This window comes from Montipora capricornis, chromosome 3 (genome assembly GCF_036669925.1).
Source record: "Montipora capricornis isolate CH-2021 chromosome 3, ASM3666992v2, whole genome shotgun sequence".
Classification (NCBI taxonomy): Eukaryota; Metazoa; Cnidaria; class Anthozoa; order Scleractinia; family Acroporidae; genus Montipora; species Montipora capricornis.
Window position 1 is genome coordinate 39,706,456 of NC_090885.1, and position 24,672 is coordinate 39,731,127.

At 38.3% G+C, this 24,672-nt stretch overlaps 2 protein-coding genes and 2 long non-coding RNA genes across 4 annotated transcripts in view; 3 read left to right on the forward strand and 1 right to left on the reverse strand.

Moving 5' to 3' along the window:
- The window catches only part of LOC138043135 (uncharacterized), a 6,159-nt gene extending 585 nt beyond the window's left edge, over positions 1–5,574 (forward strand). Inside the window, exons 1-2 of the long non-coding RNA XR_011131190.1 lie at positions 1–3,110; positions 3,655–5,574. The exon at positions 1–3,110 is cut by the window's left edge and continues 585 nt beyond it. This is a non-coding gene — a long non-coding RNA (uncharacterized lncRNA). The remainder of the gene's footprint in view (positions 3,111–3,654) is intronic.
- LOC138043136 (uncharacterized) overlaps positions 1–10,012 on the forward strand; it is a 15,357-nt gene extending 5,345 nt beyond the window's left edge. The window contains exon 3 of the long non-coding RNA XR_011131191.1: positions 9,280–10,012. This is a non-coding gene — a long non-coding RNA (uncharacterized lncRNA). The remainder of the gene's footprint in view (positions 1–9,279) is intronic.
- The window catches only part of LOC138043130 (heat shock 70 kDa protein 12A-like), a 20,439-nt gene extending 5,735 nt beyond the window's left edge, over positions 1–14,704 (reverse strand). The window contains exons 1-3 of the mRNA XM_068889263.1: positions 14,293–14,704; positions 13,001–14,085; positions 11,667–11,888 (exon numbers count right to left, since the gene is read on the reverse strand). Of these exons, the coding sequence (XP_068745364.1) occupies positions 11,667–11,888; positions 13,001–14,059 (1,281 nt within the window). The 5' untranslated portion in view covers positions 14,060–14,085; positions 14,293–14,704. The remainder of the gene's footprint in view (positions 1–11,666; positions 11,889–13,000; positions 14,086–14,292) is intronic.
- LOC138043131 (meiosis-specific nuclear structural protein 1-like) overlaps positions 14,061–24,672 on the forward strand; it is a 15,353-nt gene continuing 4,741 nt past the window's right edge. The window contains exons 1-4 of the mRNA XM_068889264.1: positions 14,061–14,101; positions 15,638–17,572; positions 18,722–18,974; positions 20,044–20,263. Of these exons, the coding sequence (XP_068745365.1) occupies positions 16,586–17,572; positions 18,722–18,974; positions 20,044–20,263 (1,460 nt within the window). The 5' untranslated portion in view covers positions 14,061–14,101; positions 15,638–16,585. The remainder of the gene's footprint in view (positions 14,102–15,637; positions 17,573–18,721; positions 18,975–20,043; positions 20,264–24,672) is intronic.

Genomic DNA, 24,672 nt, shown 5'->3' on the forward strand with positions numbered 1-24,672 from the left:
ATAATGCAATCTTGGTTCGTTTTTTGGTGGGAACGTCTTTGATATTTGACATCTTTGTTATGGTTAATTGACAACTGTCAAAATAAGGTATCCGCCGACCGGTACACGTCATCATATCGCGTGCTCAAGTTTAAAGTTGACCGCTAACTAGGTACTGGTTTTCGATTGGATCGCAGGTTCAAGGCAGGCTAACTTACTGTAAGAATAAATAACACGAGAGCTCCGCTTTTTAGGCTTGGTTTAATCTATGTATTAACAAATTATGCAGGTGGGTATATCAAAAATTGAGGGTTGCGGAAAAGATGAAGAGAAATAAATGATTCTGGGCAATAGCCCTTTTCACGGTCATTTGCATTACAATGTAAGCTAACATGGATGCGAAGCAATTTCGGGTTAAAGCTAAAAAACAGCCAGAAAGTGCCTTACAAACATGCTAGATTATATTGTAACGTAAAAGAGAAAAGTCTGCTTACGAGCCAAGTGGCCCAATACGCCGGGGCCTAACCCCGATTTCGTAGCATAAAGCGACTAGGAGTATTTCTACTCTCCCCTGGATGTAGTCTCCCTCGCAGCCGTTTTTTGGATGTCACGCATCCAAAAAACTGATGCGAGGGAGACTGCCCTGGATGGGATGCTAGTCCATCCCAGGGTTACTCCCAGTATAAAATTCACCGGTACCTATTTATAAGCCTGGTGGTTTCCTGAGGTCTCCTCGCCTAACAACCTGCTGTATGTTTTTTTAAAATCTGTTATACACATAAAGGCAAATAAATGATGATACACCTGGGTGAAAAGAGGCACCGTGAGAGTGAAGTGTCTTGCCCAAGAACACAACACAATGTCCCCGGCCAGACCCCAAACCCGGACCACTCGCTCCGGAGGCGAGCGCACTGACCATGAGGCCACCGCGCCTCCCAAAGGAGAAAAACTAACCGTGAAAAGGGCTATTGAAAGAAAAAGCGAACATTTCAAGTTTATAAATGAATGCGAAAAGATACTTCAACTTTGAGAATAGACTTGATAGCATACAAACTGAAGAACTGCTAGTTAAAGAATTTGTGGTTCTACAAATTTTTGAAGTACAAAATAATATGACCCCTGGGGTGAACGATGATTCATGTAATGAGGTGTTCGGTATGTCCTTCATGCTCTTTACCCCGGTTCCCCTGTTTCATAGATGGACGAAGACTGAAATTAGCAGAATCATTTGTGTGACATCAAGAAGGAAAATGCAGGGGCAGATCCATATCAGTTTCCACCGTTTTACGGAAATCGGTCGGATTTTTCACAAAAAGTATACATTTATTTTTTTAATGAAAGGTAATTTCCAAGTTGAAACCTCGAAAATGGCCTGAACAATGTTTTCGTCAATTTTGGAACACAGACACGCTCTGGCCGTCTGGCCGTGTTATTTCCACTTCACTTCACCCAAGGAGGATGAGACTAGCCAATATCCTGTGTTTGTAAAAACGTAACCTCTCAATATCCTGTGTGATCGATTAAAATTTAATCAGACAGGATATTGGCTAGTGAAGGGGAAAGGGGACTTTAGAGAGTTAGAAGGGGATTTCAGACAGTCAAAATCCAAAAAATCCCCAGGGGATCCGCCCCTGAAATGGATGATTAATTTAGCTATAATTCAAACCATTATCACATCTTTGATGATTACAGTACACAACAATTACAAGGTTAGTGAATCGTAATTCTGCATGGTGTACGTAAATGAACAAAGTGATCAATTATCTATGAACTCATGTTCGAGACATATCTGAGAGTTCCAAAAAGGTGTCGAATGTATGACCTTACGAGTACAAGTTCGGATACTTTTTCGTGTCATAACCACAGGACACTCGTGAGTTAGACTAGTTTTCTACCACCGCCATTTGGCATTTCAGTTTCTAGGAGTATGGTAGGACAATGGAAAGTTCCACAGCCAGTTTTGTGGCTGCCTAGAAACTACGACCATGCTCTAGGATCCAGTCAATGGAAGTTCGACTCCACACTTTGTTTTCACGCATTGAAACATTATTAGATCTTCTACGTTAAATTATGCTCAAAACATTCTTTGATCGATTTCGTCACGACCGTGTGAAATGAGAATCTGTTAGTACAGGTTTGGACGTCCTGTTGTTTCTTGAAAGAAAATCATACTGCACGGCTTCTTATGCATTTGTTTCTTTAACACGTAGCAATAGCCATGTAAATTAGCTGTTGCTGTTGAATAAGTAAACGATTTCCAGAACTTTGCATAATTAAACCAAACAGAATTGACTAAGTACTAAGTGTTGTTTCCCCTGTATTTATCATAAGATAGATAACATGTCCGATTTTTAAATATATAGTAGAGCTGTGATAACCGGCTGGATGCTCATCAGGACGACACTTCACGAAGCCTGTTTCCTCAGTGTTAGGTTACAGTCCATAGAGAGACGTTATTCCACTTCTCAAAGGAAAATGTTAACAGGACATAGTTAGCGACATGGTTGTCAGCTGAGAGATAAACACATCGAACCATCTGAATAGCGTTTGCTTGAATGGCAACAAAATCTCTTTTATTTTTCGGGGCATCTTTTAGTCTTTCTTGAGGAAAATGCTTGCTGTTGGCATTCTTTTGATTGCTCTTCTTGTAACTGGAACAGTGATATTTCATCTCTACTTCGTTGGAAGTTTGTGCTGCGGGCTGCGAGAGAGGCACAAATACCAAATGTCCAATTACATCTGTAAGTGAAACTAGGACTGTATCCAACAGTTCGAGGGAATGGAGGCCATTTTTGACAATATTAATTATGGATGTGCACAAAACACTTGTATCAAGCAATTTGTAAGGTTTTAAGATGGCTCTGAAATGGCCGGACGCTTGTGACATTTAATCTGAGAAGCGATGGAAAAAAATGACCAAACACTCTTAATCAATGACCTTGCATGACAGACACTTCGAAGCAACAATGATGATATGAAAAAACTTGAAGCTCGGGGCACATAGGAAGGAGCCAATGGAAATTAACACAAAAGCGTCAGGAAGCCCTTATGAAAGGCGCCATTCATTTGGAATATTCTGCAAAGAGTGCATAGTGGAGCCGAGTTTGGAACGAACGAAGACAACTTGAAAGGTACTTAAAGCTGTATTTCTAACCTTGCCATGTTTTGTGCAAGAATTAACAGTATTAAAGGATAAAGTTATTTTCGACGCTTCACAGCACAAATGTAAAAAAATATTGGCATCATTATCAAAAACAAGTCTAAGGACAGTTTGCTTTTCATCTATCGCATGGGAATGACCAATGCTATTGGAGACGACGTGAGGGGAGTAAGAATGACAGAAACAGTTATGTGTAACATAATACACGGGAAGAGTTGTGCCAAAAATTGAAGACCACCTAAGAAAAATATGATCGCGCCAAAGCAACTATATATTCAACAGCTATGATTAGCATGCTGTCCAATATTTTTCAGGGAATGCATAACATGTAGAGTAGTGTCATGTATTTCCTTTTGAACTAAACTCAATTCTTGTTAGGCTGAGCATAAAAATGAAGCCAGGCAAAAAGCTGAGTATAATATCAGAATCTGGACTGAAAGGTGTCAGGAGTTTAGAAACATTTAGACAGGACAGAATAACACTGATAAATTTGCATTTTTTAAAAACTCTTACAGGTGGCAAAAAATGTTTTGGACACAAGCCAATCTTGTAAACAAGAACTTCAAAGATTGCTGAACGTATGAAACGTGCTAATATGCCCTCTTCGACGAAGAGCTAAAAAATGAGATATCCTTAAATCAAGAGATATGGTGGTCACTGCTGTATTTCTTGGCGTAATCGTGGCTGGTCTCAGCATATTGGATATATATTTGTTGAAGCAGTGTTTCGGACAACCTCAAGAAGACGAAGAAGACGAACGGCCAGCATATCCTGTCACAATTCCTTATTACGTCTTTGCAAGATGATTTTAACTTAAACAGCTTGGTTTTTACACAGAAAAGAAACTATTATTTATTATAGTCCGGTGGCGTCCGAAGCTGAAAAACTGAGACATAGCTGTTTCTTTATTCCTCCGAGTCTGCAGAAAAACGTACCTCGAGCTGTTCAATGGGAATTCCTGGAACGTTCAAAATGAATGGACGCAATTTATCTTTGCATAAACTCTGAGCCGGAGTATATCTAATCTAGATTAGACAGATTAACATTAATCTAGATTAAACAGATTAAATTTTGTGGAAACTCCAAATGCAGTACTGATTTAGAATATGTACTATATAGATAGATATACTTATGGCTTACTTTTTTCAAAAAAAGCCAGATTTTGAGGACCAACTTTTGCGACAAGAGTTATGTCTTACTTTAATTTGTCATTTGTATTCCTTTGCTAAAATGTAAGATTATAGCTTTTATAAAGAAAGTTAAATATCGTGCATGCAAGAGTTTAAAACGGAACTTTTCAAGTTCAACTGCTGATGTCTATGAAGAAAGATTAAAAAAAGTAGATCTTAGGATTTATAGTTTTATATAGTTTTTGTTCTGGAACTACATGTAATATAATTTGGTTTTCAAGTTGCCATTCTATTGAGAGTAGCATCTTTAATTGTCAAGTCTTACTGATCCACCTGTTTGGATTCTTACCAAGCATGAGTTAAAACGTTGTCCTTCAATTTGCATACATGTTTACTAATTATCGAATTAACAGAGAAAGCAACAGTCGAGTTTATGCTACTCAAACACGCCGGCGCGTCTTTTCATAAGTTAGCGAAAAACGAGCACTGGAGACAGTTCAACGCGTAGCAAAATGTTTGTTGTGGAGTTAGTTGTTGTGGGAACATTTACAGCATTGACATTGCTAGATGTTTACATGCTCAAGAAATTGTGCGAAGGAAAATCCTACCGCGTTCATATTAACTCAAAGTATCATTTGGCGGGGGATGGATCCTACCTGCTGTGAGGATTTTGAAGTGAAGAATATTTTCACAGTCCTTATGTAACTTTCTTCAGAGAACAAAAGTTTGAGCTGAAATTCAGGTCATTGCTGAACTTGGAATGAGAAGATTTGAATAACCGGAACGGAAAGTGGGTGATAGGAAAGACTCTTTGAAATATAATGGATTTCTCTCTCGGAACTTGCAACTTCCAAGGAAAGCATCAAAATGATTAACTGGCATAGCTAGGCAGTGATAGATACAATGTAAAGTAAAGTTAAATGGCTGTAAATTATTTGATTACAAAGGAGGGGAAAAGGACGGGGTATGTAATTAAACATTCTGATTTGAAGTAGGCTGACTGTCACTGGCACATTCTTCCCTCGCTTCGACGGTTGTTCGGCCTGCGGAGTATCTTAGTTTTCAGTTTGGTTTACTGGCTCTAGCCCTTGAATTGTGAATAAGCCTATACTGGTGGACTGTGACGATATCAAGGGGAAGAAATCTAGACCTAACTTCAGGGCGACCGAATAGTTTTGGTAAAAAGCAATTCTGTAAGACCAACGTCAACTTACGATTTTGAATTTGTGTTTGACTACGACGGTAACTTTCAATAAATAAATTAATTCCTCCTGCTTTGGGAAATATAAATATGTTCATATTTTGGATGAACTGAAAAATTCACTTAATAAATTTTGGGGCACCCTTTAGGGGCATGGGTTTCTGATTTGAAATTAGTCTTTCTGTTACATATTCAACTAAAGAATCCGAATTCATAACAATTCAGTGTCTTAAAAAGACGACCAAACCCCAACACAGGAATAGTAACCATTTTATTCGGTAAGTAACGGAAATTGGAAACTAGATACCCTTAAAATAATCATGACTTTGGTGTTAGGAACGTCAGTGGACAAGTTAATTCTGATAAATCCTTCACATTTCATATTTCCCTAAAAGTATCACACAGCCAAACTAAACCATTAGGATTCCTTTTAAATGTTACTGTTGCTGTATATACCCATGCATTTGCTCTGCAAAACTGATTTCAGTTTTATCAGTCATTTAAGAAATACACGTGAATGTTAATGTTTTCATGTCGTTTGCAACGGAAACTTGTAAAGTTTTATACCTTGGGGCATAAAAAGTTCTCTTGATGACAACTTTCGCTAAACTTGTCAATATTCTCGATCCATTGTTTACTCGCCATTCTCACCGTAATTAGTTGCAAAATAAACTGAACTCATTCTGATCATTAGCCTGATGCAAACGGCTAGGTTACGACAAGTTGTATCTCCGGAGTTTAAACATCCTATATCAAACTGTGTAATACCGTATTCTCGCTCTTTCTCAATACTGAGAATTTTTATTTTCAAAAGCTGATTCAAATGAAAAAAGATATATGTATATATATTGAGGGATTCAACTTACAGTTGGAAACGCGGAACCCCTGCGGAAACAAATAATAAAGATCTGTTTATTTGAGTAATCTTATTTTATTTTTCTCTTTTCAAGCAACTTTAATCATGGTTGCTTAGCCTATGGTAGCGCAGGTGGAATAAATTCTGGCTTATTTGCAACCGCAAAAATTCAATAACTTGAACTAATATCACGTCATTAACAAGTGTACTCTGTGACAAAGTGTCCTAAAAGTCTTTAACATAACTGAAGGCAATTATTGTTCAGAGGAAGAGCGAAAGTGAAACGCAATGGTGTTCGTGGAGATATTTGTGTCAGTCACAATTGTAGCAGTTGTAGGAATAGAAGCCTTCATCTTGAGGAAAATTTGCAAGGGCGAACAAGTACCTTTTATGAACCACGGACCATTGTTCATCTCACGCGGAGAGGCCTTAGCGTTAATAACTTCCACAAAATAACAAAATGGACCTACAATGACTGAAACGGTGGAGATAAAAACTGAACAATTTCACCCTGAAGTAGTTTCTACGCGAACATTTTTATCCAGGGTTCCTTGGAAGAGGAAATTAAGGATTTTACCTTAACTATTTCAAACAGTTAATCAGGAGAGACAGTAATATTTAGATTGTTCCAAGACAACATTTGTTAATTTGGCTATAACATCCTGGAATTTGTTGTTACAGGTTGAACTCCTCTTCATAGTGTGAAATGCAATAAGAGGAATTCATTTAAGCACAATTGTATAAATACAGGAAACGTTTTCACCATCAGCGAATGATTTGTTTTCAAGTCAATTCAGAAATTCCCCTCGGGTAAGCTTATTAGATATCTTAAAACTAAACTTAAAACCTAGTAAGAGGTACTTTCCAGAATTTATTCCTCTTTGCGAATTTGCCCAAAACAAATATTGAAAAGTCACAGTTTTATGGTGAAAACAGTGAACGAAGCGAAAGACAAACTCTCAAAAATTCCGGTCTATGTATGCGGCATGGTAATCGGCGAACCTACAGCAGTGCACATTCGTAGAAACATCGAAATTTCAAATGTTTGTGGTTCGCTCGTTTTATAACATATTTCTTTGAAACTTCATGTTTTCGTTAATTTGGTTTGGGAAATCTATGTATTCTATTCAATTTAACATATACGGTGATAATTTACACCTAAATAAATTTGTATTAAGCCCAATATATTCGTCGTTCTTATCGGTAGTTTGCAAGCAATCTCCAGAGACATATAACAATGCAACAATGTACAATTGCTGGCAGATGAACAAAAGGAGCTAATAAGAGATCTTTTGTTTTCGTCCACCAATATGACGACCATAATTTAGAAAAAAATCATTTTGTGCTCAAGTACAAAATACAAGCTCTTCTTCAACTCTTCCTCGCATTTTGCCCGAAGCAAATTGCCAATGGTGAGAATTTATCTCAGTGCGAAATGACTGCTGAGACGTGACATATGAATTTGATGATTTATGTGGTATTATCGCACGATCGAGGTTTCATCTCGGACTGAGTCCAACCCGCATATTAAATATCGAACACCAACTCGGGGAATTGAACTAAACATCACTGTGAATCAACACTAATCCTCACTGGTTTTAATTTCTATTCAAAGCCAAATACTTGGGTTTACGTTGCGCCATGGTAGTGCTCGAGTGTGTTGCATTCGTTTCCATTGGCATGGTTGTTGCTGGCGAAATTTACCTTCTAAAAAAGTTATTCTCCGATGGTAACTTCTCACATACCTACGTTAAAAACTCTGCAGCAGCAATTAAAGGCGATTTTAATTGAACCTTGATTTGGAGGAACGTATAACTTTAAACTTTATGCAAATCTCCAGAATCACACGCACATGGAATTTGGCGATATCGTATATTCAGCATTGGCCACGCGTTGAAACACTGAACTGGCTCCGTTGTTATTTATTGGTTTAGAGGAATTTGCAAACCATTTCTAGCCTGGACTGAAAACACGGAGTGACCATGTTCTCGTCACAACACATCGCAACCGTCAAATTTTGCAACATTTGCGTGGAGGATGTTCAGGTTCAACAAGTATGGCTAATTAGTTTTGGTGGAACAATTGATGAAGTTCGTTTGTCCTAGACCAAGAATTACGAACGATGACGAACAATGAAGGCGCTTGCGAAAACCTTGCTCTTAATATTTTTTTCTTGTACAAAGTAATCAACTAATAATCAGTTGCTCTTACATCTCATTTTCGGTTTTTTTCTGAATCTAACAGTTTTTTTTGTTATGGAAATATATAAAAATTGTATTTACTCAACTAGGTGAGGATATGCTTTGTATATGTAATAGGACTACATGCTGTCCAATTTGGAAATAATTGGATGAGAAAAATTCTGAGGACTGCCAAAATTGGACGAGTCCAATAGCCCATTTCCGAGTTGCTGCATGCCTCACTTTCAAAGCGAGTCCTGGTGCACAACCATTCAAATGGAAATGAGTTGCGTATTCGTATGCAAATCAAACTCATTTCCCTTACAATAGTTGAGCACCAAGACTCACTTCGAGACCGAGACAAACAGCAACTCGGAAATGGCCCATTGAATCCCATTATTTCCAAATTGGACAAGCATGTAGTCCTGTTCCCTATTAATTATATAGATAGTCAGTTGTAATTGGGCATTACTCAGTCAAGCTATTATCCTTATTAAGAAAGACAAACTAAAATATTGTGAATTATTCCTATTTCCAAAATATTACCTCAACTCCAGAGGAATTCTCCGTCTGCTTCGCTTAAAGCACGAGACATTTTTTCGCTTTTCGTAACCCTGCGTTCGGTTCAAGTTGTTGCCTCAGTGTGCAAATTCACGATCTCGCAAAATACTGTAGTTTCTGCCACATTTTTTTAAAATAACGGTCCAACTAGCACTGCATGAAAGCCAAACGTTCTGTATCGTATTCGTGACCGTCCTTTTTTTTAATTTCAGCGAAAAAAACTTCAAAGAACTGCATCTAGATCATGACGAGGAATATCTTCCAACTTTCTAGCTTCGTTACGCTGCATCTTCGACTCTGAAAACATTTAGCCAAGTTTTTGTACTCTTGGAGGTGTTTTAGTTTTGGTTTTTGCCTCTCAGGTTGGCAAGTTCTTCTTCTGGCAACGTAGGAAATCTCTCATTTGCAGTGACATCGCTGAAAAAGTCCTGAGAAATGGAAAAATTGGCAAATCTCCGTGGCTAAACTGCGCCATTGTCAACTACTACAGAGCTGACGCTATGCTTTGTGCTAATTGGCTAGTTTCTATTACCTATTGTATTTTCTGGGATTTCATTGGCTTAGACAAGCTGTCCCATATTTTCTAAATTGGACAGTTTGCCTGTTTTTAGAGGAAAACCCTATCAGAAACTATCCAAATGTATCCTAAACTGAACAGTTTTAAAGAATTAAAGAATAATAGCTATGCTAACAATTGCGGATTAACTATCAGCTATACATGTATAATTAATATAGAAACTTTTACAACATTGCGTAATAACATAGTGATTATTCTTTTAATTGTTTCTTTCGACATTGTAATCTTGATCCTGTCATGTATTTTTTCAGATTTGAAACAATTTCAAGCGTAATTTTACCACGGGTATTACAATCCTTGGCTTCTAAAATACTTAAGTGGCTTTGTTTTAAGGGTATTTCTTTGGTAAAAATTATTGACAGAGAAAATGAAGGTTTGTATTTGTTTAAATGGAATAATGAACATTTGAAACTGCAGAATCACAAGAATTGGAGCAAAACTATACGACAAAGAAGGAGGAGGGGAATTCGAACGATTAGCGAAAAGAGAAATATTTACATATAATATATGTAATGTATGACTGTATAAGAAAGTCATTGATTGTAGGTCACGATGCACATTTCTTGTTCCAGTTCAAATTCATCATGCAATTAAGGTAAATAAACGTATTTTCAAAACCATGGCCAGTCCTCGCGAATGATATGCCTTCTAAAAGCTATTATTTTTTTTTGTCATATCTCAGTTTCCACTAGGAACTTGGATGCCCATCAGTTCAAGAAAATGATCATAACTTTGACCTGCTTAAAGCTTTTCTGATCTCGGACAATGGAACCACTAAATCCATATTTCACCTACAAACGGAAGACATTGTAGAAAGTCTATTTTTAAACGCCATTTTTGCCCTAGACCAGTAAAGAAATCCTACATGAATGATACAGATTTACAGCCTGAGAATAATACCTCAAAGCCCCTTTGCTTTTCGCATACCTGCCAACTCTCCCGGTTTTCCCGGGAGTCTCCAAGTTTTTCATCAAATCTCCCGGTATCCCGGTTAGAGCACCAAATCTCCCGGGAAATACCTACCATGGCCTTTTCAACATTTGTTCATTAATTTCGTTATCTTTGAGATGTCAAAAAGGAAAATAAAACAAGAACTGGATTCTAGTGCTCTCATTTGAGCTGTTCTGGTTCGGAAAACGTAAAGCAGCGGCTACACGAGCGATTTTTTGCTCGCGCTGGTGATGCGATTTTTTCAAACTTTGTCGCGTCGCCAATCACACGTGTAGCCACCCTTGAACTGGCGACGCGACAGGTGAAAAAATCGCAAGAAAAGAGTCGCCAGAGTTGAAACTTTCGCGACAAAATCGCAGAGATAGTTGCCGGTCTAGCCACCCTGCAACTTTTGGCCCGCACTTGCAACGCGACTAAAGAGTATTTTGCCAATGAAATGAAAGTAAGAATGTCTGTTATAGTGCCCAGGTCTCTTGAAGTATCTGTATGCGATTCGCGCAGCCTTTTTTTCTCCGCCAAAATTTGTCACAAGTGTAGCCACTCTGGCGAGCAGGCAACGGGACAAAATCTGAAAAAGATCGCATCACCGGCGCGAGACAAAAATCGCTCGTGTAGCCGCGGCTTAAAACGGAGTGATCAAATTGATATAGGCTATATTTAACAAGTACTGTAATTGGTCAGAAATCAGCCAATCAAATTGCTCAATACGTGGTAGAAAGTTGGTGCGGTTATGGGAACAATAGCAATTGCTGTTCTAACCGAGAAACGTCGGGAACATTCGGAAGGGCTTCGGGTGATTTTCGGAGAGTATTCAGATACTGTCGAAAATGACATTCTTACAATGCAAAGATTTTTAGATGTCTCCAGATTTTTGTACTCTGGGGGTTGGCAGGTATGTTTTCGTGAAGAAAAAATTCAAGCCATTTCTTAAATCGAAATGCATGACAGCCAGGAATTCACGTTTGCATTGGAAAGCTAAGGAAAAACAGAAATGCCCATTCAACTGGCGGATCGGTGAGAAAAACAAACAAACGTTAGCTATTTGATCCGACAAACGACCACTGAGCTAACCTCATAAGCCGCTGTCCTCATAAACTGTTTGGCAGGCGCCTTCCAGATGGCCGGTACGGTGAGAACCCATTGAATATCTTCCTCCAGGATCTTGGTTGCTGATTGGTCCGACAGTTCATCCAACACATGATCCTTGAAGAATTTAAGTGCATGCGCAAAGACAGTCACAGCTCTTGTTGACTTTCCGTTAGCAGCTTTGATTTCTATATCTTTGTGAAGATTCTATAAGGCAAAAACATATTTCACAAACTCTTGATATGAACAGTTGGGTTAATATCCCTGATTCTAAATAGATATTCAATTAACAGCTAGGAAAGTTTACATTTCATTTGATTGCGGTTTTCGTGACGTTATTTTTTATCAGTATTTTTTTTACTATTAATATTGAGCACTCGAAATCTTGCTTAAGTAACAGAGCTGCGCTCAGCTGTGCTCATCCTCAAACTACTATTTCCACTTATCACATAAAACAGGCGATAACTTCTCTGTGATGTTGGCCGTATTGGTGGTAGAGACGCATAATGTGTCTGGACGACTCGAGGCAATTTATTGAATGTGTCTTTGAAGATACAAAAAAAGATTTACGTCGTGTATACGCATAACGCGCTTCTCGCCCGTCTTTATACAGGTCGAATTAAATGACTAAAAGGGACATTAAAATAAATTACCCAAAATCATCCAGACGCATTATCCGTTTGTAGTAAAAAAAGAAAAACTTCCGTTCGAGTCAAAAAGGGCTTGGTTGGTTTGCGTCTTTCCGAATTCTTAGCCAGTCACTTCACATAATTATTTTATATAATAAACGTCAACAGTCATTGTCATTCACCGAATACAACGCACCATATACGGTTCAGTGTGATTGGTGCTTGCACGCAGTAACAAAGACTTATATTGCTTTTTGAATTCATGCAACGCGTGGAATGGCAATAAAAATTTAACTTGTTTATCAGGCTTCCGAAGGCAATTTAGATCGATCTCACTTCACGTCCTTTTCTTTCATATAATCTTAAAATTGGTCCAAAATAGTTTGGTGTGGGATCTTCATTATTCGATGTGCGTTACTCGAAAGCCTTGAAGAATTTTAAATGCATTTCGAATGCAAAATGAACGAAGGCATTGGTTTTAGGCATGAAATATTTCAATTACTTTTTTTTTTGTATCTTAATTCTTATCTTGGGAACATGTTACGGGGAGCAGATCATCGGTTGTCGTTTCATAAATTCAACCCGAAAACGTTTTGAGGAGTTTCAAGAACTAAGATCTCACTTTATGCATAAATCAAATATATAAATAACAGAGTAAAATTTATAAAAAAAAATATTTTTATCCAGTACCTTTTCTGAATGCAAAGCCATCTTAAACTTCTCAAAGTACATCCATTTTTTGGCGTCGTCCGGCTCCAAGTCATGATAGAAGTCTCGCGCGCCGAAGCCAAAAGAATGGAAACTTCCATCGGGCTTTAAAAGCAAAGTTGTGGGTGTTTTTTGGTTCGTAACCCCGGGATCGCCTCCTTCCCACCTTCTCATCATATGCACACTTTCACGATCACGGGTGAATGCAAAAGCATAGCCGCTGTAGGTTGTTCCAAAGTCGATAGCCACCACAACGAAAAAGTTGTGTTGTGGAATGTGAACATCCGTGATTGGTGGTCCGGAGTTGATTGGGACAGGAAGCGAGTCGGAGTCAAACGAAGGTGAGCGAGATATTTTCTCGGATAATGAAGTGCTTGGTGATGATGATGAGGCTAGGCTCGAACTTGTGGCCACGTTTCTGTTCCTCTGAGCGGAAATCGCGATAGCAAAGACACCGTCCTGATTCAGTTGTTTGTAATTCTTACTTTCGTCTTCACTCGACTGAGACGATCCAACAATGGAGCCATCTTCAGGTTGATCAAAACTAGCCCAATTTTTCACATCACTGGACAATGTCATGGTTTTAAAATCACCCCCTGTTCGAGAAGAAGGGATTTCAGAAGAATTCCTTTCAAATAGATCGCGCTCAAAACACGTTTCATCGCCCGAATCCATGTCTTCTAAGTCCTTAATCAAGTTGTCGGCCAATTCATCTAAAGATGTTGAACATATGCTCGGTGAATCTGAAAATCGCCGCGGGGAACCGATTGTACATCGTTCCAACAATGCGCGCTCATCCTCTGAAAGAGGCAAATCAAACGGCGTTTCAAAATCTGGGTCACCGTCGACGCAGATAGAGGGCAGAGGTAGACTGAAATTATCAAACTCTCCGCCGCTATCCATCATCCCCAGCTCCTCTTTAATTTGTCGGAGTTCAAAATCACTTAGTGATGGTGTTATTTCGGTGTTGTTGTTGTTGTTGTTGTTTCCCATGTCGTCTTTAAGAGTTCCCGCAGGGTATACTTGCCGATTGCTCTCCATAACAAAACCACGAGGTCTTTTACAAGCTGATGTTCATAAAAGGTGAAAGCATTGTTACGTGTAAACTTCATACACGAATACTGATTTAAATGACATCAACTGAGAAAATGCCGTTTTGTTAGACATAATTGACGTGTTAAGCTAATTTGAATGCAAAAGAACCAACGCTAGTGTTCGATTCGTTTCTTATTTGAATAAACCTGCATGGACTTTTTCCCTAACAAAGTGCTTACCTTTGAAAGATCAAACAGTAACTCAAGGACTTTCATTGTGTAGCCTCTTTGGAACAACAGTCTGCAGTACTTTCGATGTTTCCATTTCAATCAGATGATCTAGAGAAATATCAGCTTTCGTACAACCAGACAAAAATTACGTCTAAAAGACCAGACTTGCTCAAAATGAAAGCCGATAATACACTCCCTTCTCAGACGCGAACTTCATTATGCAAGTTTGATTATCAGAAGAGCTTTTGTTTAAGCACGCTTCAGAAAAAAAAAAAACACTTTTGACGATTTTAATAGGCGTTCCTAACAATGTCATGGTATGTAATGAACTTTACGCATGAATGACATATATGATATATGCTAATGAAAGATTGTGGGCAAAAAGTGGGAAATATTGTTCTGAGAAAAGAAATGAATAATATAGGATTGTGACGAAACACTTGAAGTGTTTGAACACTTCAGTTTCTTTTTTTGTGTTTTTAAGTAAAGACTAGAAAGGGAACTATAGCGGACCTCTTCCCGTCGATTTATAATGAGATTTCTCAGAGTTTCTCTAACGTCCTTTGCGGCGAGTGATTGAACATCATTCAGGACAATAATTCCTTATTTTGTATCGCACAACCATTCTCCGGAAAAAAAGGACACGATTTTTCACTGATAGCTTACTCAAATAAGCTGTTTGAACCTCCAGTTGCGTGGCCAAGCCGGGAACCACCGGGAACCGAAAAAGGCACTATTCATACCACATCAAGGCGACCATATTTAGAAACTCGGGGGAACAGACTCCGGGACCTTTCATTAGCTTGAGTGAATAAAATGATAAATATGATTGGCAGGTCTAAACTACAGATCAGTTTACATGTCACCGTGTCCTGCAGAACTCTGCAGATAAATCAGTAAACAACGCCAAGTGTCTCGTAGCCCTAATCACGCTATTTAAATGTTGTTTTAAGTCTAGGGTAAACTTTTGGCTTAGTTGTTCGTCGGTGGAGCAGGGACTCCTACTATACTCTTGACCTGCGTAATCATGAGCAAATGGTACTTAGACCAGCCTTCTCTTAAGACTTCGCCCAGTCTTTCTTTTGCTCTAGAATCGTTGAAATGAAGCTGTAGGTCTCAAATACCACGGGCTTTGGTCAGAGTGAAAACTAAACTACGCCCGAAGTATTTGTGACCCGCAGCTTTAGCCATTGAAAGTTCAACGTAGGCGTTCGTTTCAACGATTCCAGAGCAAAAGAGAAACTACTCGCAATCTGCCTTCTCTAGTGTAACCCTCGTCACCTGGAGTTGTAAAACAGATAAACTAAACTGCAGATTGCTTACATATTTGTTTTTTTTTTTTTGCCCAATACAGATTATGCGACGAGTTCCATGCTTCAGTCTTTAGAGAAGCGCTTTTCGAAGACTTTTCAGCAACAGTTAGCAAAGAAGTGCCATCTATGAAAGTAACTTGTTTGACTCAGGTGATTTGGCAATTCTTATTTCGACCCTGCATCGCCTCCTAACTTATAACCGCCGACAAAGTATGATTAGTTGCTTCCAGAAACAACAAAACCCCTTTTTTCCAGCAATTCAGATGTAACGTCTAAGAATTTGTATTAACGAATCCACAAAAATGGGAAAGTCAACTAACTAAATGAACAACAGTTTCGAATGGCGAAATTTTGATGAAGTGTCCTTGATTGATCATTCCGGCTAGACCGAACAAGGATAAAATTGACGACACCAATAAAACCAACTATAAAACCCATTAGAAACAACCGACCATGAGGAAAAAAAATCATCAGCGTAAATTTGTTTTTATGTCCAATATTAGCAAACTGTGCTAGTTATATCGCCTATACCTGGACGGTCCGTTAATAGCTGTATTTGATTGTGTATTTACTTTGGAATAAAGGATGAGCCCATCAGATATATAGGCTTTACTTAAGTCAACAAAAGCAGACACGTCAACACCGGTTATCAATCTCCAGAGACCTTGAACAATGCTTACGACAAGCTTCTTGGACTTCATGAAAATTTGCATTTCGGTGTCATCAACGTCAGCTCAAGATCATTAGAGGCAGAACTCGGGATCGCCATATTTTCTCTCTGATTCCAAGAATGTTTGCATCATGCGCTAGATTCTGTCAAGGCTCATCCTTTGATCAAAGGACCTTTAGTTTTCAGCTTTGTGAAACGGAAATAAAAAATATTGGAAATATTACTTGGCAAGCTGAGCTGCTAATTATGCTTCTCTTTTTTAGAATTTTCATGATCTGACCTAATTAGCATTCCGAGCAAGCGTAATAGACGCAAAATCATGTCAAAAACTCGAACTAGTTCTTCACACAGCAGTTCTACCTCCCGACAAAGTTTGTCAAATTCTTTCTTAAATACGTCAGACAATTCATTTCACGATTCCTCACACCCGCCGAGAAAAACTAACCGAGAAAGGAGGTTTGACTCAACAGCTTCCAACGAGCAAGATCCTTTAGAAGACGGAAAGATACTGGTTCTAAAAGTTATTGGGAAGATTAACTTGCGCATCGAGAGAAAAGATTATCAAGACCTTATTCGAATAGTTAATCAGATACCCGGGGATGTCATAGTTCTCATGTTGGACAACTTATTGATTGAGAGCCTCTATGCTGATATACCAAGTAGTTTAGCATCGCTGGCTGCACTTTACTCAAAGATATGGTATGACCGCAAAGGTCGACTTCCGGATCATGGCTGCAGCACCGACGAATTTGTTCATCATTTGTTACGATATTTCGCCGATGTCCTCAAACACAACAGTCAGACTTACGCGAGCGCTGGTTCGAGGGAACACATGAAAACCATTTTTAGAATTTGCACCCAAATGGACGAGACACTTCGCGAGCGGCTTATTCAGAGGACGGAGAGGTTTTCAAAGGCTTTAAGTGGATTTACGGAGCATACATCATTAGAAGCGATCACAAGGTCATCAGAAACGCGTTATATGAAAATTCACGAGGCTTTGAAAACCGAAATGGAACGTACCATTAACCACTACAAATCCGCTCTGCAAAAACTGTCTGATAAAATGTTGAAAGTTCCAATACATACTGAAGAAACATCATCGGCCATTTCTGGACGTAGTTCCGAAACAGACTTAAAAGATAGAGCTGCTTCGTACATGAGGACAATGTCAGGACAAGCTATTGAGGATAGACTGTATTTTAACCAGTCAGTGTTGAGTGCAGTGCAGATAAAGTCAAGTGACCAGTTGCTAGTAAACGGATTAATAGAGAAGCTTGAAAAACGGATAGACCACGATAAAATAGTAAGACTACTTTCAGTTACTTATTGGCTTTTGTTATGTACTCAGTATTTTGTATGTTGAGTAGGTAATTTAAACAAACTTTTATTTAAATTAACCCAGAGGCAAGAGTGCGTCAAACTTGATGATTTCTTGCCAAACGGATATAAAAATTGTTGCCATTGATAAAAAAGACCTGTTAGGTCGGCATCAAGTATCAACAAATTTTCAACCATGGATATTGCGGTTCTAAAGTTCCGATTGGCTCAATAAGTCAACAATGCCCTTCACCGTTTGATCAACCACTTGCTTGGTAGAACAATAAACACTTAATGACTGGTCCCTCGGGAAATAGTTCATGTTGTTTCCCTAGAATCACAATGTTTCCTCCAGGCGCAGCCAAGGGAAACATTGAGATTCGAGGGGAACAAAATGAACTGTTTCCCGAGGGACCAGTCATTAAGTGATTTGTTATATAGCACAAAAAGAAAAATGTGCAACGGCAACAGCAACGGCAGTCGTCGCCGGTCAACATTTGCGGGTAACAGTGCACTGTTACCCTCTGACGTCATAGATCTTGCACTGTTGCCTGCTCAGAGACTTTCGGCGGGAAACACTTTTATTGTTAGATGTCATGTGACCTCAAAGTAACCAATGAGGGAAAAAATTCAGCTATATAAAAAGAAAAGTAATCCGATGGCGACCCGGCCTCCGGGTGCAACATTATTTTATTTATCACGCTCTTTCAGAGAAGCAAAGAACGGAGAGTACGAGAGGACAGACTCCTCGGCATCTATCGAGTTACGTGAATGCACCTTCCACTTGATCATTTTCGGTTTCTAAAGACACTCACCATTAGTCCATAGAGGTTTTGGTAACATTGAAAAACGACTGACAAAAAACAAACGAGCTCATGAAAGGCTACATTTTGCCAAGTATTCTTTGAATATATCACTTTCATAAATGGCGACCACGTTTACATTCTTTTGTATTTATGTTAATTAGAACTACTGCCCTTATTTTGAAACAAAAATTCTTTTGAAATTTGCTCTTCGTAGCTAGGCTAGAAAGGCTTATTAGCATTAAAACAAATATTTTATTTGGCCGCCATGTAAAAGAGGTCTATACTTGCCTAAACATGAATTGATATGTTAAACTTTGATATCGATTTAGGTTCTTCAGCTGCTGAGTCAGCTAAGAAAAGAGTTTAAAATTTCGCGAGACGAAAAGGTGCTTCCATTGTTGGAGAGATTTCACCATGGTTACCGTCTGGTGTTACAGCTGCTTGAGGAATCCCTAAAGGGAGTGACGAAACCAAAGGTGCCCACCATCACTTGCACGTTGGCCAGCGGCTCAGAAGGTGATGGTGAAAGTGAGGAAGGATCAGATGTGTTTGATACTGTCACGCAACTTGACGATGATACAGGTAACGATTAGCTCCTCCAAGCATTGAATGAGACTTAAATTCGTGACGAACTACAAGTAAACTCAGATAAAACACATAAAGATTAGACAGTTTTCAATTGAGTGTCGAAAGTAATTAGCGAATTGCTTTGGTTTTGCCTTACTTCACTCAGTGATTGGTTCAAAGTTCTCGCGCCATATTTTCAACCAACCAGAAGTGAAACCAAAACCAATCGTAGCTCGCGCGTGCACATTTTCCCGCGCTTTGTGTCGGCTACGTGTAATTACTTCGAGTTTTGATTAGTTTACTGGATTGCCGCCGTCCTTTTTGATTGGCCAAAGTCAAAGTAATTACTTTGGTTTTGGTTATACGACACTTGATTGAAACTCGCTCTAAAGAAAAATTACATAAAGTTAACAAGCCATAAATAGAAATGAAAAGGATGGCCTCCGGGTGGCCTTGCTGGTTTAGGTGGCTCGAAGGGTGACTTTATTGACATAAACAAATCATTTTTTCCTCCAATATTAATTCCCTAAGCGAAAAGATAATTTATCTCCACCTCCCCCTACCAGCTTCTGCCACTTTGGTGGGGATCTGTAAGAAACCAAGTGATAGGGCAAGCAAGAGAGAATCATGGTAGTAGAGCGTTATGGAGTCGTTCTTTTTTCTTTAAAGTTTACTTTTTCGTTGTGGTAATCCTCTGCGACATCTAAACAACCACTCCAGTATTTTAATGTAATGGTATCAGTTGAACTTTACATTACTGTAATACTACCTGTTAGGTGCTTTCTTGAGGAGATATAAGGAATGCCGAGCTTATTCATATTTCATCCTTTAATGAATCAAAGGCTCTCGGAAGCAACTCATTCATTCATGTAGCAGTCAGTCAGGTGGTGCCAAAGTTGGCCTAAGGCTAACGACATCCAACCTCCTTATAATCAAGACAGAATCGTTCTGCAAATTGTGCATGAACAGATTTCATTTCACGTTGACAAGTTGAACAGATAGACATTCTACAGACATGTCAGTCCGCTTTTTATAACTGAAATAAAATCACAATTATTCACAACCAAGCTTCATTTTCTGCTAGAATTTTCAGCGTTTAACACAGACACTAGCTTCAGTGAAACTGACACCACGCAAGGTGAGGAAAGCGGTATTTCGAAGGTCAGAAAAAACGAAGGCACACAACAGAAAAAGGATCAAAACTTCAACCTCCAGAAGCAACTGCACCAAAAACAAAAGGACCTAGAAGAAGCTCAAGAAATGGTTCGGTATTTGAAAAAAAAGGAGAGAAGTTTGACGGACAGGTAAGATAAGAATCCAAGAACAATTCTAAGTTCCTGGAAATGGGGATGCCAGCTCGAAAAGGTTCAGCGACAAATTTATATCAGGCACGCATCAAATAACTTTTACGCTTTTAAACAGTCGATCCGAATAGTTATATTGGTACCCTGGAAAGGAAAGACTTTTCAGAAAACTTTGAATGGGACGTTTGAACTTTTTTCACATAAATTAATTCGTCCGAATACTTATTTTACTGTAACTAAGCAAGTTACTACTTCCTTAGATTATGTCTTTCTTCTTTTTTATCGTCTTCTTAATTTTCTCCGCTAGCTTTTCTACTTTTTTTTTTCTTTTTTGCTTGTAATAACCGTTGAATCTTTGTAAATATCTACTTTAAGACTTCTTAACTCAATTAGTTTCTCTACTGTGAGTCGTTTTCTTTCTCCTGTTGTATGTTTATTCTAATTCATTCCAATGTAAAATCGTGAGTAATTTAACCAAGATAGCATAACAAAGTAACGTACGAACGTCCGGGTGTGTAGTCCTGAGAAGGATTGTTTACAATGATATCGATTGACGTTTCGTCAACCTGAGTGGAAGTCATAATTAGCGAGGCGTTCGCTCTGTCGTCCAAGTCGAAACGTCAGTCAATGTCATCATAAACAGTCCTTGTCAGGACTACGCGTTCCTGCAAGATCGTCCTTCACTTCATTATCATTCCAATGTACTATATTTTTAATCTTGTAACTAAATGTGCAACCTCGTCCCCAGGGCCTTCTCCTCTGCGATTTTCAAAATGGCGGCTCGTCTGGAGAAGACCCTGGCCAACGCTGAACTCACGTGGTACAAAATCTCCAAAAATCTTGGAGATTTTTATCACGTGACATTTTGAGAAAGACCAAAACAAAATGGCGGCGAAGCATCGCGTGGGAAGCAAAACACCGGTCAAAGAACGCTTTAAGTTTGTACACGAGGCAGTGGTGGCTTCGCAGTAAGATGAAATATTTTTACGGACGTTTTAATTCTGGATCAGGACTTTTGCGCTTTAAAAGTACGTGTACAAAAATCCAAAAAAGTATCTCAATACAACGTTGTGAGCATTTGTAAGTTTATTACACTTTCGTACTCAATTTATTTAACTGCCATTGAAATCAGATTGAACATCAAAGAGAAAAACTCAGCTGCTCTTAAGTACAGAGTGAAAAACTCTTTGTGGCCTCATATTACTAAGCTTATTCAAGCTACTTGCTATGTGAACATGAAGTAATGAACTCTATATAAGCTTATTTTAATTAGTCTGACTGAAATTAAATTATCGATTGATTGAATGATTTCCTTAATTCACAGGCATCGCTTTTTATTAAGTCTAATTAACAGAAGTTATTAAATTGATTCTTAAGCTAATTATACGCATGCAGTATACAGTTTTAAATGACTTAAAAATATACTCTAATGATCTAAAAACAGCACTGCACACCCTTGTAATTGACCCTTTTTGGATCTACAGGTATGAAAATTTATATGATTATTAGGCTTTGGATTCAATTAAAAACTTAGGGGCAAAGAGAATCTAATTTTTGCAGAAACTTACGTTGTATAGGTGATATTCTATAACCTATTTCTGGCTGATACTGTAATCTGAATGTATATAGGAAAATGTATAAATAATTAGAAACAATCTGGAAACCCATTTTCAATTCCTTGCTGAACCACATTTTCACTCAGTTCCTTAATCAAATGAAATTATTGCCTGATAACCCAAGGCTATATTGTTGTTAATTTTTCAGTTGGGCTAGTGATGTTCTTCATGCCCATAAATTTTAAGTGACCTTTTTGGTGGTGGGGGGTAAATACTTATGTTTTTTTCAAACAACTGAATTACTTTAAGAAAACAAATAATTATTTCAATTGTTAATTTATTTTTTATTGTTTAACCTGGGGAAAAAGTTTGACTGTTATGTAAGTATATCCTTTTTGCAGCCCACAAACTACAAAACTGATTTCCTTGCACCAAGTTTTTGCATGAATTGTTAGGCTTTGATTTACCATTGAGGGGGACATTGGGGTGTATTAGAAACCGCAAAACCGAAAAAAAAATCATCCAAAACCGCAAAACCGCAAAAAAATTCGGCCAAAACCGAAAACCGCATACAAAACCGTCAGAAAACCGATGCAATGGTGACAAGTGGGGCATACAGAGCAAACTGCACTAACACTTTATTTCATCAAAGTATTTATGAATGTCATGGACTTTATTTCTGCCGCTCTCTCGAGCCCGGACTTTATGGGCTCATTTTCCGTAAAGCGTTTCGCGGCTATAGAGCGTTTTCATGTGACCTCTGCGGGAATTCAGCTCTATTATCACTCAAACGTTTTCTTTTGTTTCGGAGGAAAAACAAGGTTATTGATCACGTGAGTGAAAACAGGCATCTCGTCCCCTATGGGACCTTACATCCTATTTATCAGGCCCTAGTACAACCTCATTTCAACTACTGCAATATTGTTTGAGGAAACTGTGGAGTAAATTTGCAGGAAAAACTGCAAAAACTACAAAACAGAGCAGCCCGTGTCTTGACCTATACTCTAACTATGGCACTGATGTCAACAATTTATTTGAACTCTTAAGATGGAAATCCCTAGTCTCTCAAAGGCAAATTGAAAGAGCAACAATGGTATTTAAGTCCCTACAGGGACTAGCACAGTATCTCTGCTCGAAATGTCCATCGCGATCCAGGATTTTGTTTGAGAGACTCTGTGAATAAGGTAAATGTTCCGATACCGCGCACAAACTACTACAAAAAACAGCTTTAGGTATAGTGGCGCAGTTTTGTGGAACAGTTTGCCATTAGAACTAAGGAAAGCAGAACCCCTGAATCAATTCAAACGACTGATTAAAGAGGTTATCTAAGCCATTATTCTAAACACGGCATTCATGGAAAGCAGCTATTATTGTATGATATTGAGTAAGATAGTTAATGTAGTTTACATAGTTTTATCTATACTTGGTCTTAAATTTTTCATTGTACATATGGTTTTCATATTGCTGATGAATTGCATATAAATAAATAAATAAATAACACTCTATTCGAGATCAATTGCCGCTCAAATCTAAGAGAAACCGGAACCCAAATAGGATAAAATAGGAAAACCCAAAAAGCACATTGGATAACAAAACCGAAAAACCGCTCGTATTTTCTTCAAAAACAGAAAAATCCGCAAACCGCAATGAACACCAAAACCGAAAAACCGATCTGAAAAATAGCCAAAACCGCAAAACCGAAAATCCCAATGTCCCCCTCACCATTGTCTAACTTTGAACACCACTTAATTCCAGTAAACTATGTTTGCCAAAATGACCTGTTGCATTGTTCTCTTTATCAAATGACATCTACAGAATAATACTGAGAATGAATTTATCCAAAGATGTGTGTTGTTGAATTTTAATGTTCACCAGATTAAGTGTAAAATGGAAGAAAATACTGACAGTGTAACACAGTTACACACACTACATTTTGTAGCAACCAGTTCAAGTTCAATAATTGCTTTATCATTGAACTTGAATTGCTTGCCATAAAAAATAGTGTTTGCAAGGCATTCAGTGGCAGATTCAGACTTTGAACTAAAGGGAGGTGGGGGGTGGTTTTGTGTTTGTCTTGCCTGCCCAGCCGGCTTTCCTTCCATCTGCGTTCTTTTCTATTTTTACCCAAAATAGGGGGTAGGGCAGGCTTCCTGGACCCCTCACTGGTATTGCATGCCATTGATCACTGAACTATAGTTCTGTAAAACAGGCATATAATTGTTTAATGTTCCTCTAACACACATTTGGAGGTTTAACAGGATTGGCCGAGAAAACAATAAAATAAACAACAGAAACAATGGCGTATTCCTGAAAACAATAGAGGTGGATGAGTCCAGGAGCAAATAGAGGTTCCGAAGAGGTGGGTGACTACTGAACATTTGTACATTGTGTGGGTGAGGAATTTGTAATTTGCAACTTGTTGTTGCATGTTGCTGGTTGATAATAATCACTGCTGTGACCAAAGAAACAATCTAATTTGGAAACAGCAATGGTAGAAAAACCTTTCTAACTACTACCCCAGACCCCATCCAGTTATCTGTAAACAGCTTTGAAGAATATAAAAGGTTTCAAATAAGTAGTATAAAGTTCACCAACACAAGTAGACATAAACAGTGCAAATTCTTTCAACATGCCTTTATTATGCCAACATTGATTGAAGACAAGGTTGGGAATGCTTGATTAATACAAACGTTTTCAATGTGATACTTTATATATGATACATTATATAGTTATCACTACCTAGATCAAAGAATACTACTTTGGAATATGTAACTTCTATTTATCTTGTCTGAGTAACTAATACTCTGTTGAAATGTTTCCACCTATAAACCTTACTTTTGAGGTTGCCTTGGC